Genomic DNA, 15,000 nt, shown 5'->3' with positions numbered 1-15,000 from the left:
TTGGATTTAGCAATAATTTCTTGGATATGATACTAAAAGTACAAGCAGTAAGAAAAAAATTAGATAAGTTTGACTGTATCAAAATTAGAAATTTTTGCACTTCAAAGGAGAGTAAAAAGTCAGCACATAGAATGGGAGAATATAATTACAAGTCATATATCTGATAAGGAAGTACTATCCAGAATATATAAAGAACTCCTATAACTCAACAAAAACAAAAAAACAACCTGATTTAAAAATTAGGCAAAGGGTAGCTTGAATAGATACTTCCTCAAAGAGGATGTATAAATGGACAATGAGCTTGTAAAAAGATCCTCAGCATCACTGATCATTAGGGAAATGCAAATCAAAACCACAATGAGATGCTATGTCACACCCATGAGGATAGCTATAATCAAAAACAATTTTTTTCATAAAATAACATGTTGGCAAGAATGTGAAGAAATCAGAACCCTCACACAATGCACTGGAAATTTAAAATGGTACAGGCACTATTGAAAACAGTATGAGAGTTTGTGAAAAAAAAAAAAATTTAAACACAAAGTTACCATATGAACCAGCAAAACATGGACTCAAACAAATATTTTTATATTTATATTCATAGCATCATTATACACAATAACCAAATCTTGGAAGCAACACAAGAGTCCACTGATGGATGAATGGATCAGCAAAATATGGTACATGATTGCAACAGAATATTTTTCAGTTTTAGAAGGGAAGGGCATCCTGACAAGGACATGTTACCTTGAAGACATTATGCTAAATGAATAAGTCAGTCACAAAATAGCAAATTTATGATTCCACTTATACGAGATACCTAACTAGTCAGATCACATAGGCATAAGGTAAAATATGGGTTCCAGGGGATGGAGAAAGAGGGAGGTACAGTGTTAGTATTTTGGAATAAGGATTTATGAGTACAAAGTTTCAGTTTCAGGGGGAAATGAAGTTCCAGAGATGGATGGTGGTGATAGTTGCACAATAATGTGAATGTACTCAAGTATAAAACTGTACACTTAAAAATGGTTAAGATGATCAATTTTATGTGTATTTAACCAGGATTTTAAAAGTGGGAAGAAAGTCAATTTAGAAATAATCTGCATTTGATTTGGAAACTCAATGATACATTATTCCAAGTTTACCTCTGTATGGAGAATGAGGACAGATTGTGATTTTACTTAACCAGTAATTTCTTGATTCATTAAATACACAAAAAAATGAAATGTTCTTTTTCTCTTCTGTTTTAGTGAAACTGAAGGTTATACTGCAGAGAGAACTAAAATTTTGGAAGGTTGGATTTATTATTTTTCTCAATTTAAAGTAGAAACTATTCAGAAGGATACTCTACTGCTCTGATCAGTTTTTTTAAGTCATCAAGCCTGAAGTTGATACTACTTTTTCCTATGAGCTTATCTACTTTTAAAAAGAATCCAGTACTATAGCATGCAGGTGTTAAAATAAGTGAACTAGTTTATGTTATTATTAATGATTTTGGTCAAGAATATGATGTGATAAATGAATTTATGTTTACCATGCTCCTGTGAGAAATATCCACAAAATCAGGGTGTATATCATAGTTTCTAGCTGAACCAGAAACTATGATACTAGGATTTAACAATTTATTTGAGAACTTATCCTTTCTTTGTGCTTAACCAAATCAAAATATACCCCTAAAAAAAGGCCTTTAGAGCTAAATTCATATGCTTACATTTAAATGTGGCTAGTATGGACCTCAATTTTTTTTTAACCTATAATTATATTGAGTGCTTAGAACATTTGTGTGAGGACTATCTAGTGCTCTATTTGTTGAAACCTCAGGTAATTAATATGGTTCTAACAGTGGTAGCATGTCCAAGAATTTGAGTTTGTACCTACTTGTAAAGTGGCCTTTAAATCTGAACCACAACTACAGCTCACTCAAGGTATTACTTAAGAAACATTCTCTCAACTTGAAAGAGGAAATCATTTTTATTAAGATGGTTCATAAAATAACAGTAAGTACAACAGAATTCTATAAACATACTATAACCCGGTGTCAAAATAATCACTGATTCCCATATTATGGAATCCTAGGCTGATTAGGGTCAGACAAAATTCACTTAATATGACTTCCTCCATTGTTTACATAAGGAAATTCAAGCTCAGGGTGAGGAAGTGACTTGTCCAAGGCTAGTTTAAGTCACAGGCAGAGCCTAGTCTACATCCCATGTCTTCTGACCCTAAATTCAGGGTTTTGTTTATTCCAGCTTCGTTGCAATGATCAAGCTTAATTCTTATATCCTTCAGTAATATTGCAGCTGTCCAATTCACTCATTCAGAAATTCACTGAGCACTTTCTTCTGTTCTAAAATCCCATATGTGAATAAGACTGATAGAGTCCTCAACATCATAGAATTTACATTGTAACTTGAGGCAGAGAAGCAAAGATAATTACAGGTATAAGTATTTCCCATCCCATCTGAAACAAAAACCAAATAAATTACTGTGGCGTGCAAAACCTTACATCATCTAGACATCACCCCAAACCCCTATTATCACCTCCTCGGTTTCCCTTTCTGGCTCACCCTGTCCTAGCCTCACTGACCTTCTGCTAGTCCTTAAACATTCCAGGAATTCAGGATCTCTGCACTTGCTGATCCTCATGTAGCGTCCTTGTAGATTCTCCAGGCAAGAATACTGGAGTGGGTTGCCATTTCCTTTTCCAGGAGATCTTCCCGACCCAGGGATTGAACCCAGGTCTCCCGCATTGCAGGCAGATACTTTACCATCTGAGCCACCAGGGAAGTCTAAAGTGAAGTCACTCAGTCGTGTCCTACTCTTTGGACCCCATGGACAGAGTAGCCTGCACCGGGCTACTCTGTGCATGAGATTTTCCAGGCAAGAATACTGGAGTGGGTTGCCATTTCCTTCTCCAGAGAATCTTCCCGACCCAGAGATCAAACCCAGGTTTCCCACATTGTAGACAGACACTTTACCATCTGAGCCACCAAAGAAGCCTTCCTCCTGTATCTACATTGCTTGTTCGTCACCTTCAGAAACTCAGACTTCTCAGTGAAGTCTTCTTGGACCACGCTCTGAAATTGTAACCTCATTGTCAAGATGGCACTGCATATTCCACTTCTTTGCTTTTTTTCTCCCTAGCTCTTATTACTGTATGACAGACTCCATATTTGTTTTTTTCACTATCTCCTTCTAGAATATAAGCTCCATGAAGATCACAGCTATATCCCCAAGGGTCTAAAACAAGCTTATAGTAGGAGGAAGCAGTGAATAAGGGAGACTATGGGAATAACTAAGGAGAGTGGACAAGAATTCTGTTTTGAATATGTTAAGATATTAGATATTTAAGTTGAGATGTCACATAAGTCATAGGATATTTAAATCTTGAGTTGAATTACAAGATTAAGGTTGAACATTTAGTTTATAGTTTTATATATATTATAAAATATTCCTAATTTTAGTTTATAGTTTTATATAGAATATAGAAGAAAATTTCCAAATAGCTTGAATCTGAATATCCTAGGATCCTAAACTAGCAGGAATTTTTCTGTGACTTTTCATCAAAACAAATTCCTAGTACATCCTGGAAAGTTGCTAGCCACCGAACCTAGAAACAAAAAAAAAAACTAGTGTTTGGAATGATAGCCATGGTAGTAAATCCAAATGTCCTCAGTAATTTAAAAGTCAGTTCAATTTTGTGCAATATACAGTTAGATACTTTAGAAATATTATTAACCAACAATGAAATTTTGCCAACCTTGTCAGGTAAGTCAGATAATTAGCTCTTCTCTTGAGTTAACTGAGGTCTTGCTACTGTTTTGTTTTGTTTTGTTTCCAGAACCTAAATTGATCCTAACAAACATGTGTTGACTCTTGATGAGTACATGTCTATAAAATGCATAGTTTTTTATACATGAGATATCTCATTAAGTCTTCTTGAGACAGAGACAGGAAAATAGTCTCATTCACAGTCTACAAAGGGGAGGAAACTGGGAGAGAAGTCAGATTAAATTCCCCAATATCCATACAGCTCTAAGTAGTGAAGCTAAGACTTAAACTCAAGTTTTCTGATGCCCTAGCAGGTGAACTGCCTTCTTAGTGATGGGTCTTTGTGAAATGTATCTAATAGTATTATTTCTACCTCCTTGGGTTGAATTTTTTTACTGGTGTTGGCTTCCCCTAAAATTTAGGCAACTTTTAGTTGTGCAGCAACTCCACCAGGTTTCCTCTTGGTATTGTCTCAAAATTCTCCTGATTCTCACTCAGAATATTTCATAAGACTGGCTCTTATAAAAGACTTGCTCTTCGTTCCAGTTGATTGATTTTAATTAGCTATGTGGAATCAAAGAGTGCTAAAGCTGGAAAGGCCCTTAGGAATCACATATAGGGCAATTTCTTATTTTATATGCAAAATAAATAATAAAGAGGCACATAGGGATTGAGTGGTTGTTCATAGATTTATAGTTATTAAGTTACAGAACCTGTCTTTCCTATGACATCACACTTCATCTTTCATAATTCCTAAAAGAAGGGCTAAAATATGCCACATACATCTAGGGATCTCACCTATTTCAGTTTTATTCACATTGTCTATGCACTGAAACAAGTGCTTCTATTAGCCTAATTCTATGACTTTTCAGTGAAAAACAATAAGATCAGATTTGTGTCAATGTTATTTGTGCCTCCGAAAGAATACTTTTTTTTTTTTCCTGTTTTTTTCTTCCTCTCCACAGCAAGTTCTCAGGAACAAAAGCCAGAAAATTCAAGCAGTGTTAAGGTAAGTATTTTTTCTATAGCCTCTAATTAGAATATATGAGGCCATTTGCTGCTGCTGCTGCTGCTGCTGCTGCTGCTGCTGCTGCTGCTGCTGCTAAGTTGCTTCAGTCGTGTCTGACTCTGTGCGACCCCATAGACGGCAGCCCACCAGTATATTCTATTTTTCAAGGTTAAATCAATGACCATGTGGTGCTGTTTGAGGGGCATCAGGAGCTCTTCCTCTATTTGCAATGTCTTCATGCTCAAATCTCTCCTCCAGGCCAAGACTTGTCCATGGTACCCAAGAAATCCATCAATTCTCACCTTAGGGTTAAGCTATCATTCCTTGCTTAAGTGCACAGGATAAGCCACTGTTCCTCCTTAGCACCTGAAAACAATTGCATTCCTTAACTCTGTTACTGCAGTCACTGGAGGAAATCTGAGAAGGAATGAGTCACTTGGCCCTTCTTAGGGCAAGTAGACCCAAGTGAGGGGTTTGGTGGAGGCAAGGAAGAAACAGAAGCTTCAGAAATGGAAGAGAGCAGGTTATAAGAAATAAATGCTGATTCCATCTATTTCTCTGCATTCCTAAGGAATGACTGCCTGAAGACAGTTTTCCAGAGACGGAGCTATGCTCCAGTGTAAACTCAGAAAGTGTCCTCCTTCCTAATCCTCTTTAGAAAGTTTCCAATGAGTCCTCAAGCTACAAATCCTCTTATGTTGTGGTTGTTTCTTGGCTCAATTTAATCCTATTTCTAAGCAAATCTCCCCAACCCCATGACACCCAATCCATCAATTATCCAGTCACTTCTTATTACCAGAGTAATTTTCAAATCTTACAACTCATACTTAAGATAACTTTTACTACATCTCTAAAGATGTTGGGTTAGTTCCTCACTCAACCTAATCTTCATTTTTAAACTAAAACACCTGTTTGACAACCTCAGGCTTTACTTACGCCATGTTTTCTAAGTAAAATCAAATGTCACTAAAATGAAGACAATCGCTAATCTAAGGACCTGACTAACAGGCCATTCCTTGTGCCAAACTGAACTGCTGGCTAATCTGCACCCTTTTAGCTCCTGTCCTTTTTCCTCACTTAACTGCTTTTCCATGGTAAAATTGTGCTTACAGTTTTTATTCAGCCCAGTTCTGAGAAAGGTAAAGTAAAGCACATTCCAGTTGTGTCTCTCACTGATTAAACTCTCTAGACAACTACTGAGGGCTCTGAAAAGCAACTGATTCAGTAGCTTGGGGCAGGAAATCAGAACTCCAAGACCATTATGAGTTTCGTGTGTTTTTTCCTCTCACATCTATGATAGACCCAGGGCAGTTCAAATCCTATAATTACATAGAGGGAATGGATAAAATAAGAAATCTCCAAGAGAAACCATGGCTCTCTTACCAGAATTAGGAAGAAGTACCTATGAAATGGAAAGCAGGGAAGCTCACTTTCACCACTATTTCCCCTTCTTCTGCCCACTCTCAAGGCAAGTTTTAGCCATGAACCTGTACAACAGTGGCAATAAAGTTGTGAGGCTCTTAAAACTGAGAGAAAATCGTTCTCTCTGACCAGAGGAATTAGTCTCCAGTAACATGAAGAACACTAGGGGGAAACCTGCTACATTTTTCTCTGCCTTCTTTTGTTACTTTACCCTGGACATCGATACCATCATGGGATGTGTGAGACAACACACAGGAAGGCTAGAGCCATAGCATTCTAAACACAGAATCAGAATAGGGGACTGTTGAGAATCAGAGACACTGAAATCAAAGAGAAGAGGGACATGAAAAAGGAACCTCTCCAAATCTGTTTTTATAAAGTGTCTCCTGAGATGTGCATGCAAAGAACTGACTTGATGTTCTATAGACAAAAGGCTACCCGTGGCTGATTCATGTCAATGTATGGCAAAACCAATACAGTATTGTAAAGCAAAATAAAGTAAAAATAAAAATTAAAAAAAAAGAAATTGAACTACAGTCTTAATAGAGATACACACTAAAAATACTGCCAAGACTCTGAAAACTAAATTTACATTGGAACCACAGTCACAGAAGACAGGGTAGGATGTGTGTTCTGAATTTTAATGGGTTAACTAACTACTTTAAAAATAATCAACCCTCTACAGAGGATTTTAACAGTTCTTAGAATCATATAAATTGTTCAAAAAGGTCAGGATACAATACAATATTGCTCAACATACAAAGAACTAAGACAGTGTCTATAACTTTAAAGGGAAAGGACAAAGATGCCAACTCCAACATAGGCAATATTTTTAAATTTTCAAGTAAAAACTTTAAGTGATACTAAATTTAATCAAGCTTCATTGCTTTATTTTTGTTTTCATTCTCATTATTCTAGGAGGTAAGCCAAAAAGATCAAAGAAGACCTAACTAAATTTAAAAGCTTTTTCACAGCAAAGGAAACCATATGTAAGACAAAAAAACAACCCTTAGAATGGAAGAAAATATTTGCAAAGCAATTGACAAAGGATTAACCTCCTAAATATACAAACAGTTCATGCAGCTCAATATCAAAGAAATAATGCAACCAGAAAATGGACAGAAGACCTAAATAGACATTTCTCCAAAGAAGACATACAGATGGCCAACAAACACATGAAAAGATGCTCAACATCACTAATTATTAGAGAAATGCAAATCAAATCCATGAGATATCACTTCACACCAGTCAGAATGCCCATGATCAAAAGACACATGCACCCCAATGTTCCTTGCAGCACTGTCTAAAATAGATGTGCCATGGAAATAACCTAAATGTCCATCAACAGAGAGGTGGATAAAGACAATGTGGAACATATATACAATGGAATATTACTCAGCCATCTAAAGGAATGGAATTGGGTAATTTGTAGAGACATGGAGAGACCTAGAGATTGTCCTACAGAGTGAAGTAAATCTGAGAGAAAAACAAATATTGTATAATGTCACTTACATGTGGAATCTAGAAGAGTGGTACAGATGAACTTATCTGCAGAGCAGAAAGAGACACAGATGTAGAGAACAGACTTATGATTACCAAGGGTGGCTGGGAAGTGAGGGTTGAGATGAGTTTGGAGATTTGGACTGCTGTACATACACTGCCATGTACAAAACAGATAACTAATGAGCCCCTGCTGTATAGCAATGTCCTCTGGTGACCTAAAAGGGGGAAAAATCCAAAGAAGACGAGATCCAGGTGCAGCTGATTCTCTTAGCTACATAGCAAAATCTAATACAACATTGTAAAACAACTACAATATTAAAAAAAAAAACTATAAATTGTTATTAAAAAGGTTATTTTAACAATGTTCCATGAAGTAACAGCAAATACTTGTGAATCTGATGTAATACTGGAAGTTCTTAGCAGAACTTAAGTATATTTATTCATATGAGACACATGGTAGCATCTGCTTGCTTCTTATAGAATAGGTATTACAACTCTAATTCTCACACATCAGAGTCATGTGTTTTTCTTTAGTGTCAATATCTGCCCCACCCTCAGGGACTTCAATTCCATGGTGGTATGGGACCCAGGGATTCATATTAATTTTTTTTCATAGATAATTCTACTTTGCAGCCAATGCTGAGAATAAGTTCTCTACACAGTCTCTGCTCCATTTTATTCTTCAAGTGTCCTGTTCAAAATATCTCAAACTCTGCCTCAAATTCTCTTGGAGGAACTGTGGTAGAACTCATTAATATCTGGTGGTCTTTGCATAATCTCTACACAAGGCATTTTGTGTTACATATATTAAGCCTTACTTCATTGACTCATTTCCTTTTTAAATTACTAGCATTCTAAAATAGCTACAGTGAAATCTTGCTACCTGTCCCAGGATACTTCACATCTTTCTGGGGAAATTGCTTCTTTTGCATTCAAAGATAAAGTCCTATGGAATAAAGCTAGTTTCTGAGCCATGTTCCCTGCACTAGATCCACACAGCCACTTGACTTCTCTTCGGAAACAGCAAAGATTTCCATAAAACAAAGCTAAGAGTTATATCAGTTCAGTTCAGTTCAGTTCAGTTCAGTTGCTCAGTCTTGTCTGACTCTTTGCGACCCCATGAATCACAGCACGCCAGGCCTCCCTGTCCATCACCAACTCCCGGAGTTCACTCAAACTCATGTCCATTGAGGCACTGATGCCATCAAGCCATCTCATCCTCCGTCGTCCCCTTTTCCTCCAGCCCCCAATCCCTCCCAGCATCAGAGTCTTTTCCAATGAGTCAACTCTTCGCATGAGGTGGCCAAAATACTGGAGTTTCAGCTTTAGCATCATTCCTTCCAAAGAAATCCCAGGGCTGATCTCCTTCAGAATGGACTGGTTGGATCCCCTTGCAGTCCAAGGGACTCTCAAGAGTCTTCTCCAACACCACAGTTCAAAAGCATCAATTCTTTGGCGCTCAGCCTTCTTCACAGTCCAACTCTCACATCCATACATGACTACTGGAAAAACCATAGCCTTGACTAGACAGACCTTAGTCAGCAAAGTAATGTCTCTGCTTTTGAATATGCTATCTAGGTTGGTCATAACTTTTCTTCTAAGGAGTAAACATCTTTTAATTTCATGGCTGCAGTCACCATCTTCACTGATTTTGGAGCCCCCAAAAATAAAGTCTGACACTGTTTCCACTGTTTCCCCATCTATTTCCCATGAAGAGTTATATATTAAACATCTATTTCTTTCTCTTTTCTTTATTATCAGAAAATAATCTATAACTTACTACTCATTGCAGTTTATCCCAAAGAAGAGGAGGGAGAGACAAAGCTGATAATTTTTTTTGTCTGTTATGATACCTGAGCCTTCAATTATTTGGTAGTCAAGGTTCATATCTATGATAAGGGTCAATCCTAGCCATATAATTGGCAAAATGTATGAGTCTCAGAGAATAATTGTAACTGCTGAACACGGAAGTCATATACAATGCTATAATGATTATGCTACATCTCTTGAGGATTTCTAGATATCTCTAGTATGTAGTATCTAATAAAATGTTGAATCAGTACTTTGCTTTGTCTTGCAGTTTATCACCATTTTTGAAGGAAACAAGAATATTCTTCACAGTGTGAATCCCTCAAATGAAGCCATTTCAGGTACAAAATATGTTATGCTTTTAACATTACTTCTAGAATGAGTAGTTTCTCCTTTGCAGCTTTGATGCATGTTATCAATATGAGATAGCTATACATAAAAATACAAATATTATATATAAATATTAAGATATTATTTCCACTTGCAGTTTACTATGCAATTCTTAAACCAAAAAGGTAATAGGTAATGGAACTAACATTGATTAGGTATCAGCTATCTTCATTTTATTAAAGAAAAAGTGAGAATAACTTACTCAAGGTCACCCCAAGCAAGTAAGTTACAGCACTGGGGTTCAAATACAGATCTGCCAGACTTCAAAGCCTGAGCTCATTAAGCATGACCATAGCTGATATACTCAAATGATCACAGGAGCTAAGTAGGTGACAAACAAGAACAGTAGTTTGAGCAGGGATCCATGGCATGCCCCATCTAAAGAAGGGAGCTGTTACTACACAGGTCCAGTCATTGGCATGCTGGCTTGTTGCCAGGCCTTCTAATTCAGGTCTTAGCATTTTTCAGAAGAAAGTAGAGACAGTTTTGTGTAAAAAATTCTGACTTTCAGATTTCATGATGTAATTTCAAAACACCTGATAAATGAAACAAAACTTGTTTATATCTCCTACACCATATAATATTCCCTCTGCAAGTCTTAGAACCATAATTTACAAATGAGAAATGAAGGTAAATAACTATTGGAGGCTATACAGCCAACAGATGGAGAGCTTTTAGGGTTCAAAAACATATCTTCTTACTTTTATCCTACATTCTTTCTTCCCTCTCCACTGTGGATCCATACAGTTGCCATTGCATCCCAGAACTAGGTCCTTAGTGGGTAATGAGCAAACATAGCTTATAGTTTTGTTGTAAAAAGAACTATTAATTGATAAACACAAGGGTCCACTGTTCACTCTGGGAACGATGCTTTTAACCTAGTACACCAACCACCCACCAGTCTTCTAATAGTGAATATGGATTTCAGCAGTCTTTGGTGTGTTTCTAGAAATTGCTTTACAACACTGGAACCACCCAGAATACCTTTTTGATCATGAAGATTCCCAGACCCTCTATAGACTGGCTAAATTAGTATCTCGGAGTAATGATGCCCAGAAATCTGCATTTTTAACAAGACCACCAAGTTTTCAGAACAGTAAACCTTACCTCTCCAATGAGAATTTCAGAAGCCTTGTCATAATGCCTCAGTCATGTTAGAAAAATTTTTATCTTTCCTTTTCAAAATGTACATTTCTCTCTTTCATCCATACATCTGTCTTTTTGCTACAGATTTTGGATTTTTCCTTTTTAATTTTTAGATAATTTAAAAAACAATAGCACAGTAAAAATCTAAACAGAGGCTTCCCAGGTGGCTCAGTGTAAAGAATCTGCCTGCCAGTGCAGGAGACTCAGGAGACTTAGGTTCAATCCCTGGGTTGGTAAGATCTACTGGAGAAGGAAATGGTAACACAGTCCACTATTCTTGCCTGAACAAAAATCCCACAGACAGAAGAGCCTGGTGGGCCATACTCTATAGGGTTGTAAAGAGTCGGACACGACTGACCAACCGGGCATGTACAAAAAACCTAAACATAGTTGTTGTTGTTGTTGTTTTTTTAATTCTTTATTCTGTTGGCTTTCTTGGACTTTCCAGGTGATTCAGATGATAAAGAATCTGCCTGAAATGCAGGAGACCCAGGTTTGAACCCTGGGTCAGGAAGAGCCCCTGAAGAAGGGAATGGCAACCCACTCCAGTATTTTTGCCTGGAGAATTACATTAATAGAGGAGCCTGCCAGGCTATAGTCCATGGATCACAAAGAGCTGAACACAGCTGAGCAACTAACACTTTCACTTTTCACTTTAAATTTGCTGTTAGCTGTGTTAGCTTTTAAGGGCTTCCCAGGTGGGTCAGATGTAAAGAACCTGTCTGCCAGTGCAGGAGACACAGGAGACCTGGGTTCGATCCCTGAGTCAGAAAGATACCCTGGAGAAGGAAATGGCAATCCATTCCAGTATTTTTGCCAGGAGAATCCCATGGACAGAGGAGCCTGGCAGGTTACAGTCCATGGGGTCACAAAAGAGTCAGACATGACTTAGTGACTAAACAACATATTAGCTTAACCACAGAAGATCACCTGACTAGTAAAAACAAATCTAGTAACTATAAGAGGTATAGTCATGAATTCTGGCATGAACTGGAATTAGGAAAAGATGGGCTTTTACTCCCATGTGTGCTTCTATGTCCTATCACATCCTATCATAAGTTTTCATAAAAGTATGTAAATATTCACCTCTGTCTTTACATATAACATACTCATTTTGTTAAAATTTTTTTAATTTTTTTTAAAATTTTAATATCTTTAATTCTTACATGCATTCCCAAACATGAACCCCTCATTTTGTTAAATTTTAATATGATATTCTCTAAGAGAATATCTACAAACAAAGCTAGTGGAGGTGATGGAATTCCAGTTGAGCTATTTCAAATCCTGGAAGATGATGCTGTGAAAGTGCTGCACTCAGTATGCCAGCAAATTTGGAAAACTTAGCAGTGGCCACAGCACTGGAAAAGGTCAGTTTTCATTACAATTCCAAAGAAAGGCAATGTCAAAGAATGCTCAAACTACTGCACAGTTGACTCGTCTCACACCCTAGTAAAGTAATGCTCAAAATTCTCCAGTCCAAGATTCAGCAATAATACATGAACCATGAAATTCCAGATGTTCAAGTTGGTTTTAGAAAAGGCAGAAGAACAAGAGATCAAATTGCTAACATCTGCTGGATCATCAAAAAAGCAAGAGAGTTCCAGAAAAACATCAATTTCTGCTTTATTGACTATGCCAAAGCCTTTGACTGTGTGGATCACAATAAACTGTGGAAAATTCTGAAAGAGATGGGAATACCAGACCACCTGACCTGCCTCTCAAGAAACCTATATGCAGGTCAGGAAGCCACAGTTAGAACAGGACATGAAATAACAGACTGGTTCCAAATAGGAAAAGGAATATGTCAAGGCTGTATATTGTCACCTTGCTTATTTAATTTATATGCAGAGTCCATCATGAGAAACGCTGGGCTGGAAGAAGCACAAGCTGGAATCAAGATTGCTGGGAGAAATATCAATAACCTCAGATATGCAGATGACACCACCCTTATGGCAGAAAGTGAAGAGGAACTAAAAAGCCTCTTGATGAAAGTGAAAGAGGAGAGTGAAAAAGTTGGCTTAAAGCTCAGCATTCAGAAAACGAAGATCACGGCATCTGGTCCCATCACTTCATGGGAAATAGATGGGGAAACAGTGGAAACAGTGTCAGACTTTATTTTTGGAGGCTCCAAAATCACTGCAGATGGTGATTCCAGCCATGAAATTAACAGAAGCTTACTCCTTGGAAGGAAAGTTATGACCAACCTAGATAGCATATTCAAAAGCAGAGACATTACTTTGCCAACAAAGATCTGTCTAGTCAAGCCTATGGTTTTTCCAGTGGTCATGTATGGCAGTGAGATTTGGACTGTGAAGAAAGCTGAGCACCAAAGAATTTATGCTTTTGAACTGTGGTGTTGGAGAAGACTCTTGAGAGTCCCTTGGACTGCAAGGAGATCCAACCAGTCCATTCTAAAGGAGATCGGTCCTGGGTGGTCATTGGAAGGACTGATGCTAAAGTTGAAACTCCAATACTTTGGCCAACTCATGCAAAAAGTTGACTCATTGGAAAAGACTCTGATGCTGGGAGGGATTGGGGGCAGGAGAAGAAGGGGACGACCGAGGATGAGATGGCTGGATGGCATCACTGACTCGATGGACATGAGTTTGTGTGAACTCCGGGAGTTGGTGATGGACAGGGAGGCCTGGCATGCTGTGATTCATGGGGTCACAATGAGTCGGACACGACTGAGTGACTGAACTGAACTGAACTGAAGAGTCCATGCCCTGAAGAAGTGATAAGTGAAAGTGAAGTCACTCAGTTGTGTCTGACTCTTTGCGACCCCATGGACTGTAGCCTACCAGGCTCCTCCCTCCATGTGATTTTCCAGGCAAGAGTACTGGTGTGGGTTGCCATTTCCTTCTCCAAATCCCATGTGATACAGAACAATAATTCCAAATGGAAACTCTTATTATCCATACAGTTTTCCTTCACATGACAAAAGAAATCACTTGAAGTCAGTTAACTAAAAGTTTACCCAAAGTTGTGAGAAATAATAGCAGTTTTAATGCACTTCTGTTTTCAACTGAGCACTCTGAAATAGACAGTCTCGCTATATAGAGTTGAAAGTTATCAGTACTCTTTATGTGAGTTTAACTCATTACTTTTTCAGAGGTTCTTCTGCTAGAAAAAGAAAGGTATTCTTTGAACACCTGATTAGAGAAGTATCAGAGTAGAGCAGGTATAATGATGCCATGAGAGGCAGAAAGCTGGACCCTATGGAAGTGGGATGACTTTCTATTAACATGACCTTAGGCAGGGTTTCTGACTTCATCAAGATTCATATCCAAAAATGGGGATATCATTCTGTTTCCTTCACAGGGGTGTTAGAAGGATCAAATCAACAGAATCCTTGTGAATATTTTTTATATTCCATAATTTATTTTATAAATGTCATTTTCTGAACATCAAATCATTAATCCTATGGTATTACTGCCTCAACTAGAATGTCTAATAAATATCGATACTGCTTTGTTTTGTCCACAGAAACTTCCAGGTCTGATGTTCCCAAACAAGGATCTAAAATGCTGGCAAAGGTATCTTCAGCTCTGTCAAAGGTGTTTTCTCGAAATATTAACACCAATATTTCCAAATCTTCCTCACCACCTCACCAGAATGAGCATTGAAGTTTTTATACCTGATATTACTGTGCTTACTTCCCTTAGAAAATAAAATGTTTTTTAAAACATTAACATAGTGTCCAATAAGATGATTCCTATAATTCTGAGCAAAAAGAGCAAGAGAAATAGAGACCTGAGTAACAAAATTTTGACAATGCTTCTGATTAGAATTTTGGTATAAGGAGATGCTGAGTGCTGGTGTTATATACATGCCATGAAGATAAAGAGACAAAAAGCATATCAAGTAAATCAGTCAGCCCTCATTACCCACCAGAAAATGAACTTGAATTTTTTCCTATTAAATTTCCAGAGGGTATGTTCACCAAAATA

The 15,000-nt window shown here is 37.5% G+C and overlaps 1 protein-coding gene across 1 annotated transcript in view; it reads left to right on the top strand.

Annotated features, from left to right (window-relative positions):
- The window catches only part of FSIP2 (fibrous sheath interacting protein 2), a 142,046-nt gene extending 127,370 nt beyond the window's left edge, over positions 1–14,676 (top strand). Inside the window, exons 19-22 of the mRNA XM_069573755.1 lie at positions 1,251–1,294; positions 4,737–4,780; positions 9,786–9,855; positions 14,537–14,676. Of these exons, the coding sequence (XP_069429856.1) occupies positions 1,251–1,294; positions 4,737–4,780; positions 9,786–9,855; positions 14,537–14,676 (298 nt within the window). The remainder of the gene's footprint in view (positions 1–1,250; positions 1,295–4,736; positions 4,781–9,785; positions 9,856–14,536) is intronic.
- The last annotated feature ends 324 nt before the right edge of the window (positions 14,677–15,000 follow it).

The sequence above is a fragment of the Ovis canadensis genome, chromosome 2 (genome assembly GCF_042477335.2).
Source record: "Ovis canadensis isolate MfBH-ARS-UI-01 breed Bighorn chromosome 2, ARS-UI_OviCan_v2, whole genome shotgun sequence".
NCBI lineage: Eukaryota > Metazoa > Chordata > Mammalia > Artiodactyla > Bovidae > Ovis > Ovis canadensis.
This window is presented reverse-complemented; position numbering and strand designations above follow the sequence as displayed.